Source organism: Aethalodelphis obliquidens, unplaced genomic scaffold (assembly GCF_003676395.1).
Source record: "Aethalodelphis obliquidens isolate GAN/ISIS:26980383/991018 unplaced genomic scaffold, ASM367639v1 scaffold11, whole genome shotgun sequence".
NCBI lineage: Eukaryota > Metazoa > Chordata > Mammalia > Artiodactyla > Delphinidae > Aethalodelphis > Aethalodelphis obliquidens.
The window spans coordinates 4,875,800-4,894,996 of NW_020837955.1; the positions used below are offsets into that span (position 1 = coordinate 4,875,800).

Below are 19,197 nucleotides of genomic sequence, written 5' to 3' on the forward strand. Positions count from 1 at the left end.
GCTGCACCTTTTATCAGCTGTTGCTTGAATTTGGGCAAGTTACCTAAGCTCTCTGAGGCCAACTTCCCTAGGGATCTGATACTTACTTTATATATAAGAGAAAGGACTTTGTAAAGTGCTAGGTACAGAAAACATGCTTAAGAAAGTAGTTGTGATATTCTTATTTAATAGGCTTATGCCAGGTGTTGGTCATGCAAAGATTTTTTTTAAATGTAGTTTTTGTTTTCAAGGAGTTTATACAGAGGAAGGAAAGAAGCAATCCTAATTGCCTGACTTCTGGCTGCCCCCATGTGATGAGATGAAAAGCCTCTGTTTCTGTGTTTGGAAGAATAGCACACATTTACCATATTTTCAAAACAAGAGAAGTGGGAATAAAGAATTGCCTAAAAGTAAATAAAGATATGAGGAAGAAAAAGTAGATACTAAGCAAAACAAAATGTCACAAGTTAATTTCTCTACTCTCATTGGTTAAGAGATCTTCAGCAGTTTTTGATTTTAAAATATTCTAGGGAAATATCACTCTAGTTGCAAGGTGGGGAATGAATTTCTATGAAATTTGAATGTTAGTTTAAATAATAATGCCTTGAATATATATGTGAAGGTTAAAGCTATATGGTTCTAATTACCAAATGTGGATTGTTATTCTTTATATCATCTTCTAATCATCTTCATAAACAAAATAGCTCCTTCAATGATAGTCATGTAGAGGAATATTCCCACACTTTAGAGTCAAGTTCCTGATGTCCAGGATGAACAGGGCCCCTTACAGAATTGTTTGTGAAGCGTATTTCTATCTCACTGATGCTATATTTTACTTGTCTTTTTACCAGAGTTCTCAGAATGTTCTGTGAGCAGTGAATTTCAGTTCAGGGTAGGATGAAAAAGATGAAACAGGAAAATTAAAGTTATTTTTCCTTAAATTTTACTAATTCATCCAGCATCTTTGTCCACTAATTTATTTAACAATTTAAAAAAATATAGGCACAGGGCTTCCCTGGTGGCACAGTGGTTAAGAATCTGCCTGCCAGTGCAGGGGACATGGGTTTGAGCCCTGGTCCAGGACGATCCCACATGCCGCAGAGCAGCTAAGCCCGTGAGTCACAGCTACTGAGCCTTCATGCTGCAACTACTGAGCCCGTGTGCTGCAACTACTGAGCCCGTGTGCCTAGAGCCCGTGCTCTGCAACAAGAGAAGCCACTGCAAAGAGAAGCCTGCACACCGCAATGAAGAGTAGCCCCCGCTCGCCGCAACGAAGACCCAACACAGCCAAAAATAAATTAATTAATTAATTAAAAAATATATATATATAGGCATAATGCTATGTGCAGAGTATAAAATAGAGCAGTTAATAGGGAACACATGGTCTCTCTAAAGTGTTTAATTCATAAGAGAAGAGAAACATTGAAAATGTTTGCAAATGAGATAAAATGGCTGCTATATTCAAGTGGCATTAGTTCCTTTCCTCATCCTGTCAATGAATATTTATTGAATACATAACTGCACTAGAAATAATAACACTGAACAAAATACACATGGTTCCTACCCTCAGAGATCTTATAATATATGTAGTAGATAGAAATTAATCAAATGATCACAAGAAACAGATTATAATTACAAACTTATGTGATATCGAAGAAAGGAAAGGAAAAGAAAAGAACAGAAAAAAAGTGCTTTATGAGCACTTATAACAAAGCACACAACAGCAGCAGTGGGGGATATTAAAGCAAATTTGAAAAAAACAGGAGTTGAGATGTCAATAAGTAGTAATTATAGACTTGTAGGTGAAGGAATGTCATGGACTCAGGAATTGGAAGGAAATGGATTGCATACAAATCCTAAATTGGAAAGGAGAAGACACATTCCAAGATTTAAAGAAAGGTTGAGGAAGAGAGAATGAACGTAAACTACTGTAAGATGAGGCAGAAATTTGGGGCATATTAAAGATTTGAGTTTTATTCTTTGAGCACTGGGAAGCCATTGAAATATGGTAAGCATGTAGTGGGCTAAGAAAGCTCAGATCGATAGTGATGTAAGTACATGTGAACTTTAAAAAGATGACTGACCACTCTGTGGAAGTCAGACAGGAAAGTAGTCAAAATGGATGAACATGGACTGGTCAAAAAAAACTATAGTACTTGAAGCAAAGAACAATGACAGCTGGCCTAGAGTAGGATGTTGGCAAAGGAAAATGGATGAGACCTAAAAGAAAATCTCCTAGACAAAGCAATATTAAAGTGGAAACCTAAAGAAGTGCCCTAAAGAACTTGTCAGGGGAAGATTGTGCTAGGAAGAGAGAGCAGCATATATAACGACCCAGAGAGAGGAGAATTGTAAAATGTTCTAAGAATTCAAAGCCTAGTATAGACCACAGAAATCTCTGGGAGAGAGTAGTTGGTGATGAGAAGGGAGACATAAGTAGAGTCAGATTTTGAGGATATTTATGAGCCATATTAAAGGCATTGTTCATTTTCAAGGAGAAATTTGAGGACACTGAAGGAATTATCTCTAATTTTAATCCATCACACCATGCCAGTATTCTCCTATCTTCCTCAGCAAAAAGTGGAAGAACAGTTAGATTAGAAGAATAAAATATTTTATGCAAATATTTAATGAGGTAAATGCCACATTTTGAATGATGATATAAAAACAGTAGCATTTTTAAAAATGTATTCAAAATGTCACACATTATTTCTAATTTTATAACATTTACATCTCAAACTAAAAAATTATTCCAGGATTAAGGGGTTTTACATGAATATTTTATTTCTTTATTTTCATTTCTCAGTGTATCAAGTAGGTATTATAGAAAAAAAGAGGGAAAAATCAAATTGCCAGTCAGACATAGTAAGCATAATGAATCTGTTTTTGGTAAATGGACATTTAAAATCTTTATCTAATGGATTCTAAATAATAAATTACCATATTTAAAGGGAAATGTTGATACACATTTGTTTATTAAACAACCTCTTGTTTGTTAAAACAACCTCTCAGGCTTTTCAAAGTTTAATAACTAGGGATGCTATATGGATAAAAGAACTGGGTAGGGGATATCTAGCTATAAATTTTTTTCCAGTTTTTTTTTTTTTTTGCTGTATGCAAGCCTCTCACTGTTGTGGCCTCTCCCGTTGCGGAGCACAGGCTCCGGACGCGCAGGCTCAGCAGCCATGGCTCACAGGCCCAGCCGCTTCGCGGCATGTTGGGTGTTTCCGGACCGGGGCACGAACCCACGTCCCCTGCATTGGCAAGCGGACTCTCAACCACTGTGCCACCAGGGAAGCCCCTTTCCAGTTTTATTGACATATAATTGACATGCACTATTGTATTCATTTAAAGTGCACAACATAATAACTTGATATATGCATGTATTACAAAATAACTACTACAATAAGTTTAGTTAACATCACCTCATATAGTTACAATTTTTTTTCTTATGTTGAAGACTTTTAAGATCTACTCTTTTAGCAACTTTCAAATATACAATATAGTATTTTTCACTGTAGTTGCCATGCTGTACCTTCATTCCCAGAACTTACTTGTCTTATAACTGGAAGCTTGTACCTTTTGACCACCTTCACCCAGTTCCCTCACCCCCCCCCTCCCCCCCCCCCCCCCCCCCCCCCACTTCTGGCAGCCCCCAATCTGTCCCCTTTTTTTTGTGGGTTTTTTTTTTTTTTTTTTTTTTTTAGTTTCCACATATAAGTGAGATCATACAGTATTTGTCTTTTTCTGATTTATTCCACTTAGCATGATACCCTCAGGGTCCATCCATGTTGTCACAAATGGCAGGATCCCCTTCTTTTTTATGACTGAGTAATACTTCACATGTTTACATATATATGTAAAATATATATCATAATAAAAACTAAATCTAGAATTAATATATTAATTACAACTTCTTTAGCAAAAACTTAAATGAAAATGAAATACCCCCACTTCCTAAAATAATGTTGAATTTATCTGTCTTAAGGTATTGAATACTTAATCCATCTTAAGATATATATCCTCCTACCTAGATGGCATGATTGTAAATGTTTATTGTCTTTCTAGGGTATGAATAACACTTAATGAAAAATGATTTATCTCTTTCTTTCTTAGAAATTCTACCAGAATTTGAACGTCTATTTTTATTATGCTATTTTTGCGGTAGTACATTCATTCAACTGTTAAAAGTAGAATTGAATTGAAATATTAAATGCTCTACCAGAGTATCTATTTTTCTTTTTTGATGTTATGTGTATGACTACACTAATATATTTCAAGATTCTATGGTGATTCATTAGGTAAGAAATAGTTTCTTACCTAATGGCATAGAGTCTAGTGGAATCAATAGAAAACAACAAATAAAAACATTAGAGAGCCTGTTTCAGAAGTTTACTGTCATGCCCTTCAAAAAGTCCAAATGTACAGATTCATCTATAAAGGAGAAAAGAAACACTCTTTTTTTTTTAACGTCTTTATTGAGGTATAATTGCTTTACATGGTTGTGTTAGTTGCTGCTGTATAACAAAGTGAATCAGTTATATGTATACATATATCCCCATATCTCCCTCCCTCTTGCGTCCCCCTCCCACCCTCCCTATCCCACCCCTCTAGGTGGTCACAAAACACTGAGCTGATAAATAAGCCAAAATACAAAACTGTTTTCTCAGAGGTTGTTACTAAGTATATAAAGACCTACATCACAGCCTATTTTTAGTAAGTAAATCAATTAGCCAGAAATGAATATGCCTGGTCTAGTCATTCATCAGACCATGCAGCCCACTGATTCCACTTACAGATACTTTGTTGGTATTTGGGAAATATAAAATATAAATAGTGCATGCCATGTTTACTACTGAACTTTTAACCAGATATCTGGTATTAATGTATTTACTATATTTTACTGTAACTTTTTACACAACTATCTGGTTTGCTTGTGAAGCTATAAACTCCATGACTGCAGAATTCACTTCCTCTATCCTGTCTTTGTGTCTTTATTGCCTAGTGGATGTCAGGCACATGGTATATGTTCAGTAAATATTTATTGAATGAATGGGTAAACGTCTATGCATAAAATCATTACATTTTAAGTGATTTTGTTGTTGTTTAAGTCTCAGAGTCAGCCTATACCAATCCCACCCCACAGTAGTTGTTTTTGAATGAAACCCCAAAAAGTCTATGAATTTAAAGCTGTAAAGACAGTAAAAAGAAAAATATTATCCCCATTTCAGATATAAAATTGATGTGATTGAGAACTGAAAAGGGAAAATCAGAGTGCATAAAACATAGTCTATAATATTAGCCAAGATAGATATTAATAAGTATTCCAGTTTTATTTTTATTGTGTCTACTGTCTATGAGACAAAGCTACACATCATTATAATATTTAAGCTAAACTTCCAGAAGCGTAGCTTATAAAGTGATATATTAACGATGGCTATAATTTATGGAGTACCTACCACATGCTAGGTGTAAGGAAAACTTTTTGTATGCATTATATCCTTTAGTGAACTCAGCAATCTTCTGATCTAGTTAATGTCCCCATTTTACAAATAAAGAAATAAGATCAGGGAAACTAAGAATTTTCCCAAGGTCACATAGCTAGTAAATATGAGAGCCATAATTCAAACTCAGAGCTATTAGAATCTGAGGAGAGTGTTCTTAGCTTAATTCTAGTCTGTGAAAGGACATTCACTGCTGTAGAAGTAAGCACTAAAGGTTGGTGACTAGAGTGAGGGAAGCAAAAGACAGGAAGGCAGCAGGGAGAAAGTCCATTATTCCCCAAAGACATGATTTCAAACCACTCCTATCTGAATCACCTGGGGACCTTTTATAAATGATAGTCCTGGATCTGACTGTATGGACCTACTAAATGGGAATCTTTAAGCATGATGCAAAAGTCTGAAACTTTAATAAGTTATTCAGCTAATTTTTACAGTTTAAAGTTTTAGAGCCAATGACTAAGAAAGATTAAACTCTATTAATTCAAACAGTAAATCAGTCAATCTGTCAAACAACCAGATTGCAGATTTAGCTTTCAAGTAGTTTTCTGAACTTGAGAAAGTGCTTACTACTCAGGACCTCAGTTTTCTTGTCTTCCAGACAGGGTCACTTCATGGATCTGAATAGAAGCAAAACTCTTAACAATAGTAAGTTCACTTCAGAAAAGATGTAAAAAAACAGTGTCTAACCATTGGTCTTTCATTCATTTTCTTATCTACAATCCATCCTAAGAACTGTAGGAAAGCTGGCGTCTCTCTCCTGCTTCATGTCTTTTTTAGACTGTTTTTCTCAGTTAAATATGTCAAATTAGATCACCCTGATGCAATTACTCCAAGGTTACAAATAGCAGGAGTTCCAGTGGGTGTTTTTTTTCCTTCCCATTTTCATTAAACTCCCTCATAGTAGATATAAAATCAGTTCCTAAATTGGCACTGATTCGCAAATATATTGAATTCAGACATGTCAAAATAAATTAATTTGTCTCTCAGTAGAAAGAAAGCAATACAGCCAGATTGAATCCCAGTGAAATTTTATAGCACTTATTTACAAATACTTTTATATCCTAAACTGCACAGCATTTAAAAATTAGGAGCTTTATGCAGCACATATAACATTTACTTTTACTGCTACTTCTTAAAACCAATGATAAAAGTAAATTTTAAATTGTAGAATAATTCTTTCATTTTATATTTATACTGTAAAACTGGGGCTAACCTTTGGAAACCACACCTTCCGTTATTTTAGTATTGTCATTATTCAGATGACTCAGATACATTAAAATATTTAATTGAGAGATTTATTGTAATCTATATTTTCCAAAAAATCAATTTTAAATGTTAAACAGATATCTATGAATTAGTTTATACATTCATAAGAAAATTATGGTATATGTGTTTTGCATATAAATTCTGTAGCAGTTAACTTTTCTAGGTCACAGTTACTTTATTTGCAAAAATGTATTTCTAAACAACGGATTTGGAGTTATTTTGATCAACTTTCTTCTTACTAAAGTGCACCTATTTGTAGTACATTTATGATTCAGCAATAAAACATATCAAACCACAAAAAGACATGGGGGGTGGCTTAAGTACATATTGCTAAGGAAAGAAGTCAGGCCCCAAAGACTACATACTATATGATCCCAACTATATGACCTTCTGGAAAAGGCAAAAGTATACAGACAATAAAAAGATCAGTGGTTGCCAGGTATTTGGGTGGGGGTAGGGGGACAAATAAATGAGGAACAGGAGATTTTCCATCACTGAAACGATATTCTGTATGACACTGTATGTAATGGTGGATATATGACATTATACCTCTGTCCAAACCCGTAGAACATAAAGAATGAAACCTCATGTAAACTATGACCAAAGTGCTGCCTTTGAGGGATAAGTAGTAGCCAGTGCTGCCATCTGGAATATGTCAGGACATGTAGGTATTAAACCCAATTCAGATCAAGCTTTGTGAAAGAACCTTTAGTGAAGGTCCTTCCTTAAGGCATTTTAAAGATGTAAAACCACTTGTAAAAGTCACTCCAAGGCTCCAAAGTCCATGTCTGTTTAAAATATACCATTTTCTTTAGCATCCTCTTCGCAACCCTTTTCTGGGGAAAGGGAATCCAGTAGGTCTTTTGACTCTTAAGCTTCATCAGTAAGTCTATATATTTTCACTAGTGAGCCCTAGCTCTTTCAAGTGTCTTTTATTGTAAGAGGGCTTTTTCTCAATTATATTGGCAGTAAATCTGGCTTTAAAAAGTAGAATTCTTGAATTTCAGATTCCAAACAACTATTAGTTTTGAATTAGTTATTAAAAAGTTAAATTGGAAGAGGGTTAATGATACATTGTTTATTATAAAATGGATGAAGTGCAACTACAATTATGTGAATTGATAGCAAGAGAAAAAAAATTGTTTAAAAAAAGTGGCAAAAAAATGTGGCTTATGAGGAATCATTTATTTGACTATAATTCTTTGCTTCTGAAATTAATCAATAGATTTTGATTGTATTCTACAGGAAGAAGGGGAATGATAAATCACATTATATCAGACTCAGAATGGTAGAATTGGAAAATACTTTACAAATAGTTTACTCTAAAAATCATAAATTGTCAGCCCACAGATCAAACCAAGTCACGTGATGCTTTAAAAAATAAATTTCGTTGGATACCAAAATGTAAAAGTTCATAGAATTTACATAAAAATTTGAATTTCCTTTTTCCATTTTAAAATCACTCTGGACTTGCATTATTGCATGCTGATTATCCTTATTAAATAGAGTATGTAGTGTCCAATTCCTTTCCACCCCTTTCCCCATTAATTTATTCCCAACCCATTTTATTTAACTTTCTTATCTTTTTATCCTCTCTAACATCTGATTTTATGGATCCTGATTTAAACCAACTCCTTCATCTTATATTCAAGTTATATGTGACTCCAAAGGGAATATGTAATTTGCCCCATCATGTAACTTGTACTTTCCAGGGCATAAAACAAAAATAAAATGGACCTTCCCTGGCAATAAAATAGAAAAGAATTGAAATTTTGTAATCTAATGCTCATTATCATAAAGGTTGATTTAAATCTAGCCAGGAGAAAATTGCTTTTTTTTTTTTTTTGTGGTTTGCGGGCCTCTCACTGTTGTGGCCTCTCTCGTTGTGGAGCACAGGCTCCAGACGCGCAGGCTCAGCGGCCATGGCTCACGGGCCCAGCCACTCAGCAGCATGTGGCATCTTCCCAGACCGGGGCACGAACCCGTGTCCCCTGCATCGGCAGGCAGACTCTCAACCACTGCACCACCAGGGAAGCCCAGAAAATTGCATTTTTATAGTATGTTTTGATTCTGGTAGAAAGAAGTATGTTGGAACAATTAAGACAAAGGTTAATGAGATATTTTGTCTAGAAGTAAATCTGTTTTAAACATTTACTAACAAAAAGAAGTTTAAATGTTTTTAGTGGTGGGCGTAGGATTTGAATTCCTTCTTAAACTATGTCAGTTGCTTTTTCCAGTGTTAATCATTTTCATCCTGATTGTACAAAAATATGCATAAAATATTTTATTTTTAAAGTTTAAAATGAAAGATGGCATTTTTATAATGTTAAAGCTGAAGGCATATTAGCTGCAGACTTTATATTTCTATACTTTATAAGGATCAAGAGTTCATTATGAAATAATTATGGAAAGTATAAAATTTAGCTCTTATCTCACATAGTAACAAGATAGGTGAGTAAACAATTTAAACAGCTTCTATTTCCACAAAAAGAAATCCAGTATATGAAAATCATCACAGAATATGACTAACATATGTTTTCTTATATCACACTTAAGTTGTATGAAATTTGATCTGTCGTTAACAATTCATTGCTCTAATATCCAAGCCATGTGTATTAGTTGTGTATTGCACCATAATAATACTACTGCAAATGTAATGAGTTCAAACAACACACTTATTATCTTGAAGTTTCTGTAGGCCAGGAAATTGTTGGCTGTGTCCTCTCTTTCATAGTCTCACACAGGTTTTAGTCAAGATGTTGGCCAGGGCAAGAATCTCACTTGAGGCTTGACTAGAGAAGGGTCTACCTCCAAGCTCATGTGGTTGTTGCTAGGATTCAGTTCCATGTGGGATGTTTTACTGAGGGCCTTAGTTGCTTGCTGATTGTTGGTCAGAACTCACCATTCCACGTCTCCACTCACTTCATTAAATCCAGCAAGGGAAGTAGTCAGAGTCCGCTAGCAAGAAGTTACAAGTTATAATCTAATATAACATAGTCACTGAAGTGACATCCCATCTTGTTTGCTGTATTCTGTCCATTAGAAACAAGTCACAGTCTGCCCCTCCTACAAGAGGAGATACACAAGGCTAGGAATACCAAGGTGAGGATCCTACTGTGTTTCCATGACTCTTTAATTTTAACCCTTTCCAGGTTTAATGATTTCACAATCACCAAGGTCAACCACTAGCCAATGTTGCAAACAACAATTAGTCTTAATGTCTGTTTATAATCTAAAATATCATAGAAAAAGATATCTATTCATAATCCATCAAAACTAACCTTAGTGTCACTTTTCGAAGTGCCTTCCTTTTTGTGGTAGTCTACTGTCATTTTAGGTTCAAAATTACCAAAGGCATCCTTATTTCACAAAACTGACACTGTGACGATGCCTAGGTAAATTGCTTATAAAATATAATTGTGTTACCTCAGATATCTTTCTTTAGAAGTCTGCTTAGGTAAATGTATCCTTTTCTTATCTAAATATTTTTTTATTCTTTGGGACTCTTTTGATTGCAAGTGATTGAAATACTAGATAAAGGAGAATTTATTGTTTTAGTAACTGAAATGATGAGTTTACTTAGCTTCAAGTATAAAAGCATTTAGATTACTAGTCAAAGTGTACAGGATGTATTTTCAACCTTTAGTTATTTCATTTGTGTTGCTTTATTATCAGAAAGAACCCCCTCATAGGGAGAAACATTAATATTCTAGTCAATAACAACAAAAAAACTTTTTTTTTTTTGGTTACAGTAACATTCTTGGACAAGACTTTCATTGGGTTTGCATGAAACATTTACCACACATGAACATACAGCAAAGCAAAATAAAGTGCTCTCATTGGCCAGAGCTGGGTAGTGTGTCTATCGATATACCTGGGGGATTGGGTCAGTTCTACCCAAACCATTTAGACTAACAATGAAGGAGGTATGGTTATTCAAAGCGATATCTGGATGCTATTAACAAAAGAAGGCAGAAAATATGCAGAGAAGTAAAATTAAACAAACAAATAAATAAATAGATAAATACTTTATAATTTTCATTAAAAAATTATACAGGTTAGTTCTTACTCTTTGTCAAGAAATAGTTATTGACCATTCACTGGAGATATGGACCACCATTAGGTGCTATAACATCTGTCTGTAAGATAGATCATTTTACATTTAGGTAATTTTAGTCTATCAAGTATATGGAGTACAGTGGCAAAGAACATAGCATTTTGGACAAGATGTTTAAGAAGGATTGTATGTAATTAATTTTTCAGACTGTATTTGTAGCTCAGAATTTGTTATAAAAGGCTTCATGTAAGCACAATATAATTGTGTAATGTAATCTAGATTAGAAGAACTGAGAAGATGGAGATAAAAATGAAGGGTAATATTAAGAGTAAGTATTACAAGATAAAAGGCCATGTGAAAGAGTGTCAGTAGGATTTATCTTATCAGTTTGAAGAAAGAGGCTAAAGCTTATAGAAATCAGATGGGTTAGATAGATTGGACTATAAAAAGATTCGGAGATGTTAAAACTTTATATTTAAGAATTTTCTAAATCTGTTGGAGTTGGATGATATAAGTATGTGAATTGTAAGAGTGAGATTGTTTGCATTAGTTTATGAAGATAAAGTTATAATAGCCTAGTCACAGTGACCAATATTGTAAAATAAAATGGATATTTTGAGAATGAGATACTGTGTTGTTGAAAATTTATTTTTAAAATTAAACAAGTATCATGCAAACTATTATATATAGGATGGATAAACAACAAGGTCCTACTGTATAGCACAGGGAACTATATTCAATATCTGTGATAAACCATAATGGAAAAGAATATGAAAAAGACTATATATGTATAACTGAGTTACTTTGCTGTACAGCAGAAATTAACATAACATTGTAAATCAACTATAATTCAAAAAAATTTTTAAATAGATAAATAAAATTAAGGGTCATAGTACTGGGGGAATAATATGGTTACAGTTAAGTAAAATAAGTGAATTCAAAAGAAATATTAATTTTGTGATGCCATCCATTCAAATACGTTTAGTACAGTTAAAGTTTAAAGTAGAGCAGGATAAGGACTAGACTAAAAAGAGATATCTGGAGGCCATTTGCTTAAATATGCTAATATTACCAACATAAAAGCAATATTTTTCTTTAGCAACTTGAGATAGCAAACTGTATCTACCTATTGCATTCTGTCCAGAAGTTGAGACAAGTAAAATGAATTTTATACAATTTTTGGCAGATAATAAAGTAGTAATATACGTGTGACAAGACATTCTTAACAAAGAACATTTGCATAATTTTGAACATAGGGCTGGAGTCTGAATGTGTTACTTTGTTGAAAAGTTCAAAAAATAGTATTATTCAAATAAACACAAATGCACAAAACTAACATATTCTATTATTAAATTCAAAACTCCATCATGACAAAATGGACAAGAAAAGTAAATTATCTTCTCTAAACCTGCAGACCGCCTCCAGTAAGTGAACTTGCAACCAGAGGGACTATGGTTGGTGTAATTTCTGCTGCAGCCATCAATCAGAGTATTGTGTACTCCATTGTTGCAGGAAATGAAGAAGGTGAGTATATGTTTAGTCTGTGTTTTCATCATAAAACAATAAACTTAGATTTGGAATAAATTTCAGATTTAATTACTCTTTACCCTATTTTTCTAGTAAGATGTGTCTGACTTAAATGTAACTATGTGCTGAATCTGATTAAAAATCCAGTTATATTGACAAATGCTATTTATTTCCCCTAGGGAATACTCAATATCCAATTCTGAAAGTGTTCCCCTCCCCCTGAATTAGGGATATTTTAATAACATGTTCAAAATTAATGCATACTTTCAGCTTTTGGTCATAATCATAGCCTGCAGTAGTCTCTGGCCACTGTTTTGTGCCATCCACAGCCCTTACCCCATGTCATACATTAACTAATCCTGAAGAAATTTTAGGAACAGAAATAACTGTGAATGCCCAAAGAGCCACATCCATGATAAAAAGCCTTTTGTATGAGTCCTCAAACTGTCAAATCAAACATATAATCAACAGTTGTAAGTAAATAAATAAGTTGAGTTTTGTCTACCATCACTTTTCACTGAGAATGGAATGGTTTGCTAACCTGTGGGAATAAGTTCCTAACTCAGTTTTTCAATTTGCATATTGATTATTTGTTTCACCTATGACCCACAGGTTAGTTGTCCTCTGGTTTTCCCTTTTTATGAGTTAAATGGTCTGGCATGTTGTAGGTGGTAAAAAAACAAACAAACTAAAAACCCAGTTAATATACATTTAAAAAACACATGCATATTCAATATTAAATGAATGAATGTTAATGTTGTAAAGCAGTTTGCAAGGAAATTATAAAAGCTGTTTTCAAGTATTTCAGTGACCAACCATTACTGGAAATTACTGCCCCTGAAGCAAGTGCTCAATGTAGTACTTTTCTTATTGTCTTTGTTTCTCCTGTGCTGTTATGCCTCCTCTCCAAATATTACTGACTTTCCTTTTTCCTTGAACTTATAACATCTGACTGAAGCTAAGATTTCTGAATCTGTTCTTATAATTTTTTCTGTAATTCTATCTGTTCTCTTCCTTGAAGTTAGCAAAGTGGCTCTACTTATTACCCACACTCCACCACAATGATTCTTTTTACATTCAATTTATTTGCTTATCAATTTATTCAACTAATATTTATTGAGCATCTATCATGTACTCAGTACCTTCTAGCTACTTAGGATAGAGCAGTGAACAAAATAGACAGATCCTTGCCCTCATAGAATTTATCAATCCAATGAGAGGAGATAGTAACAATTATTAAACAATTATTAAGTTAATAAACATATAGTGTTTAGGTAGTGATAAATGCTGTGGAGAAAACCAGAGTGAGGAAAAGACAGAGAGAGTGAAAGAGGTGGGGTATTACAAAGGTTGCCAGTGTGCCCTGCCCTTCACTCAAATATATATGACCAAATTTATTTTAATAAATAGACTTCAGGGGCTTCCCTCGTGGCGCAGTGGTTGAGAGTCCGCCTGCCGATGCAGGGGACACGGGTTCGTGCCCCGGTCCGGGAGGATCCCGCATGCCGCTGAGTGGCTGGGCCCGTGAGCCATGGCCGCTGAGCCTACGCGTCCGGAGCCTGTGCTCGGCAACGGGAGAGGCCACAACAGTGAGAGGCCCGCGTACCGCAATAAATAAATAAATAGACTTCAGGGCAAAATATTTTAAGATATTTAGAATAATAAATAATATTTTCTAAATAATCAACATATGAAATTATCTGTTTGTTCTGTTTGTTCCCTCTCACATTCCTAGCAAAACACTAAATCTGCAGGATAATAAGATGCATTACATCATAAAAAGTATAATAATCCAATAAGGTCATAAAATAATTGCTTAAACAAAATTAAATGGATTTCTTTAAAACAAAATTTCTAGAAGCATTTAGTGTGGCAGAAGATTATGTGTATCTACGGTGAGGGAAATAGTATGCATTGTTTCAGATTTAATTGACCATAGAAACATCAATTTCCAGGAGAATCTCAAAAAAACTTGAATTTCAAAACATGCATTTAGGGAAACACTGATGTTGATAATTTCAGGAACTGGAACAGAGTTTCCAAAGCCAGCATTTTGTAACTCTTATATGTGTTTTAAAAATCACAGTGCTTTTTAAAGAGAATTATTTTCCCTTACAGTGTGAAGAGAGTAACCAAGGAATTGTGTTTTAATTCTAGATAAGTTTGGAATTAATAACATCACGGGTGTAATCTATGTGAATGGCCCTCTGGATTATGAGACAAGGACAAGCTATGTACTTCGAGTCCAAGCTGATTCCCTGGAAGTAGTCCTCGCCAACCTACGTGTTCCTTCAAAAAGTAAGTTGTATTACTTAAGGATTTTACAAGAATTTTATGGTGTTTTTATTTATTTTCTAATGAAATACATATGTCTAAATAAAATCCTCAGTGGAGAACGTAGAAAGATCATTAACACTCAAAGATGACTGCCCATTCATTTTAAGATCTGATATATGACAATGCAGAGAATGACTTCATACTTCTTAAATGTCAAGGTAATAACACAATGTTTTCAAATTTTGTGCAGTCTTACTGGAATGCCATCATTATTGGTGTATGTTGCATAGAAACCTTATTCTTAATTACACTGGGTAGTTATGGCTAACCCCTTGGAATGTATATTGTTAAGGGGCACATGATTACCATACATTTCCTGAATTGTGTGGCTTCTGGTACTTTGTATTTTCTTAGAGCAGAGGAAAATGCATCTTAAAAAGAGTGACTAACATTTATCATAATGTTAGCATTATACTTAATTCACACCCATTTCTAGGAAATGAGATTTATTATCCCCATTTTACAAAGACAAGAAAAGGTTAAGTGATTTTTCAAAAAAAATGTTACTGTCAGTAAATGAAAAGGAGATTTAAGCTATCTTTTGACTCCAAAATCTTTCTTTAGCATTTTGGTGTAGTGTAGTTTACTCATACAGCGAACCAAGTAAAAGCCAATTTGTGAAGGGGGCCAGCATAGATTCTGAGAGATGTTACTGGTAATGGGATAAACACTGTTCTTTTCCATCCATTGAGATAATACTCCTTTGCACATTAAGCAATCCATCTTTTTGTAACTTAACATTGTCATATATCAGCTGTTATAATGAATGGGAAATTTTTTAAAATCTAGAAAACCCAGGAAAACCTGATTTAATTTAACTACTAGCAGAATAGAGGCCCAGAGAAAGTATAAATAACAAAACAGGGTATGAAACATTTATATTTTACTCTGGGCCCATTTCTGGACATACTCTCACAGCACTCCATCAATCAGCATCTTTAAAACAGGAAAGAGGATAAAAGAAGAGACCCTGAGAGCCAGAGCAAGAGTACCCATATGAATGCCAGAGAGAGAGAGAGCACCCCAGCAGGATAAGAGAAGAGTGAGCAAGGTGGGAGTGAGAGGCAAAAGATGTGCTACAGAGTTTTCTGTATCAGTTCAGCAATTGATGATCATAAAAATAAATCACTTCTGTTCATGTATTTCAAATCTCACTTACAGATCTAAGGTAGAGGCCTGCACAGTTGTTTGTAAAAGCACAACCAAATCATTGGAAAAATCAGATTATATACAGTGTGTCTGTGGAATTACAGGAATTAAACTGTCTTCAGTGATTATGCATCACTTACATAATTGTTTAAAAATAGCAGACCAGGGGGCTTCCCTGGTGGCACAATGGTTGAGAGTCCGCCTGCCGATGCAGGGGACACGGGTTCGTTCCCCGGTCCGGGAAGATCCCACATGCCGCGGAGCGGCTGGGCCCGTGAGCCGTGGCCTCTGAGCCTGCGCGTCTGGAGCCTGTGCTCCACAACGGGAGAGGCCACAACAGTGAGAGGCCCGCGTACTGCAAAAAAAAAAAAAATAGCAGACCAGTTATTTGAGTTTTTAAAATCTTTAAACTGCAAGCAATTACGTTTTTATAAAATATAGAGGACACTTACAATTTACAATTCAATTGTAAATTAAATTGACTAAACCAGGAGTTGAAAGGTTAGAGTAGTTCTAAATTACATAATGTAAACTACCTTATTGCAAATAAAAGTAAATGTAAAAGTTAATTGAAAACCATTTGTCATCTTTCTTTGAAACAAACAGAAAGTTAGAATTAGAAAAAAAAATTTGCCAAATATTTAAGTTGTAGACCCTAGCATTTTTCAAGAAATAGCTCTGATTTCTAGGCATAAAGACAGATTGATGTTTCATATGTGAGTATAGTAAACTAGTTCTCACTGTAATTTAAATGTAAATCTGAGGCTAATAAAAGTTTAGCTAATACACCCATGTATACTTACATGTGCCCTAGTATGCATGCACAGTGAGACCAGTTAGCAAATTCATGAATTATCCTCTCAGAAATGTGTGAAGCCGAAAAGCTAAATGTTAGTTTGTTTAATGCCTAATGCTTTGACTATTTGTTATTATCGGGTTGGCCAAAAAGTGCGTTCGGGTTTTTATAAGATCGTACGGAAAAACCCGAACGCACTTTTTGGCCAACCCAATAACATTTCATGACTGACTTTTTTTTTTTTAAACATCTTTATTGGAGTATAATTGCTTTACAATGGCGTGTTAGTTTCTGCTTTATAACAAACTGAATCAGCTCTACATATACATATATCCCCATATCTCCTCCCTCTTGCATCTCCCTCCCACCCTCCCTATCCCACCCCTCCAGGCGGTCACAAAGCACCGAGCTGATCTCCCTGTGCTATGCGGCTGCTTCCCACTAGCTATCTATTTTACATTTGGTAGTGTATATATGTTCATGCCACTCTCTCACTTGGTCCCAGCTTACCCTTCCCACTCCCCGTGTCCTCAAGTCCATTCTCTGTGTCTGTGTCATGACTAACCTTTGCTTCTTGAGTCTGAAGTACAAACCCATGTAGTATTTCCAATACAGTTTCACTTATTAATGACTGTTAATGGCCTATGATCAAACCCTACCCATTAGCTATGCAAATAATAAGACCATTATGTAAATTGAGGTTAATTGTTTAAAGTTTCATTCCTTCTTCAGAATTAGCTACCCTATGATCTTTAGCTCTATCACATATCATATGAATAAAGGTAATAAACAGAATAAATTTAATTCATTGAAGAAGATTTTATTATAATTTCTTTACCAAGAATTTATTAATGAAATAATTTTCAAAGTAAGTTTTACAACTATGCTGTAAGTAAATTTAATATTTAAAGCAAATTAATAATTAAAATAGAAAAAATTACAGCACATTTCCAAAATTTGATATTAACAGTATTTAAGACATTTTAATCTTTTAGCGGGGAACATTTCAAACGTAAATAAAATTACAGACTATTATAATGAACCTCTATGTATCAACTACCCAACTTCGTTGAGTCCTGGGAAATCTTTCATTTAGTCTCACTCCATTATTTTGAAACAACACAGAGACATAATATTTCATCTGTAAGTATTTCAATATGTATCTCTTAAAGATAAAGACTCTTAAAACTTAATCAGAATACCATTATTACTCTCCCCAAACTAACAGAAATTCCTCAGTATCAACAGATATCCATTCGATACTTGTACTAAAAATTTATTCACATTGGAATCCAAATAAGTTCATATACTGCAGTTGGCTGACAGCTCTTTAAGTCTCTTTTAATCTGTAGGCTTCACCATTGTCACTCCTTTTTATCCATCTTGTTATTTATTTGTTTGAGAAATCAGATCTCTGAAACCTGGATTTTGACAACTGTATCTTCAGTGGGTCACTTCATATTTTTCTCTGTCTTCTTTATTTCCTATAAATTGTCATTAGAGCCGGAGTCTTGATTAGATCCAGGTTGTTGTTGTTGTTGTTGTTTTTTAAGAAATAAATCATAGGTGATACTCACTACTTCTTTAAGGAGGTACACCAAGTCTCTTTGGCTCTCTCCTCCTGTGATAATAGCAGCCACTGTTAATCATTTCCCAACTATTAATTCTTCCTTTTATTTCTTCTATATGTATTAGCCAAAATATTTCTATAAAAACTCTCTCAATATCAAATATTTGATTACTCTGAGGTCCAACTCCTATAGGAAAAGCAGAAGAAAAGGTTTCTATTCTTTTGCTCACTGGTCTCTTTTTACTTTGTGGCTTTGACCATGATCTTTTTCTATCTTTCATGTTTCTCTTTCTACCTTCTGTCTTTTTAATCTTTCAGGGTAGTTTCAGGAATGCTTTTCTAATTCACAGCTGTAGAATACCTGTTTCAGTTATTTTCATAATGTGTTAAAAATTATTCTTCAGCTTTTAGAAATCTGCTTGCTTTCCTCTGCACTCCCGTTTTACTTGGAGACGTTTTCTTTGCTTTTCCCCTATTGTGCCTGTCCTGCTCAATTTATATTCTGCTCTCACTGTTTTTTCCTTTCTCCTTAGTGTGGAGTTTTGTCCTGCTACTGCGTTCATATTAACTTAGTATCTTCTTCATTTAGTGTGTGCTGGTAATTTTGAGGTTCACCAGCTCTCAGGGCCACCAGAAACCCTTATCCCTCTCTGAACTCCCTTAAAAGCAGTAGTTATCACACTTGCAGTTAGTACAGAGATCTGGTTTATGTCATTTGTTTTCCTCAGAAGTTCATACTCTGTGATCTGGAGGCTAGCTTGTTGCCTTATTTAGTCTTAGATATTATCTGTAGGTTTTTGGTTTGATGCTAGGATATTATCCTACTTAAAACTTGATAGTGGGGAGGAGACATAAAAGCAGGAGAATACCCACAAGAATAACTACATGGGTTAATAATAATTTAACCAATAAAGTTCTATGGATGTTGGTACAAGATAAAAAAATAAACTTCTGGGTCAGATGCAAGGACCCTATTACTCCCTACAAAAGTATTAGCAGGAGTATCAGCTTA

General features: G+C 34.4%; 1 protein-coding gene across 16 annotated transcripts in view; it reads left to right on the forward strand.

The window, feature by feature from the left end:
* PCDH15 (protocadherin related 15) overlaps positions 1 to 19,197 on the forward strand; it is a 718,778-nt gene that overhangs the window by 600,258 nt on the left and 99,323 nt on the right. For all 16 annotated transcript variants that reach the window (XM_027111903.1, XM_027111902.1, XM_027111901.1 and 13 more), the window contains 2 exons: positions 12,221 to 12,330; positions 14,491 to 14,631. In XM_027111903.1, the coding sequence (XP_026967704.1) occupies positions 12,221 to 12,330; positions 14,491 to 14,631 (251 nt within the window). The remainder of the gene's footprint in view (positions 1 to 12,220; positions 12,331 to 14,490; positions 14,632 to 19,197) is intronic.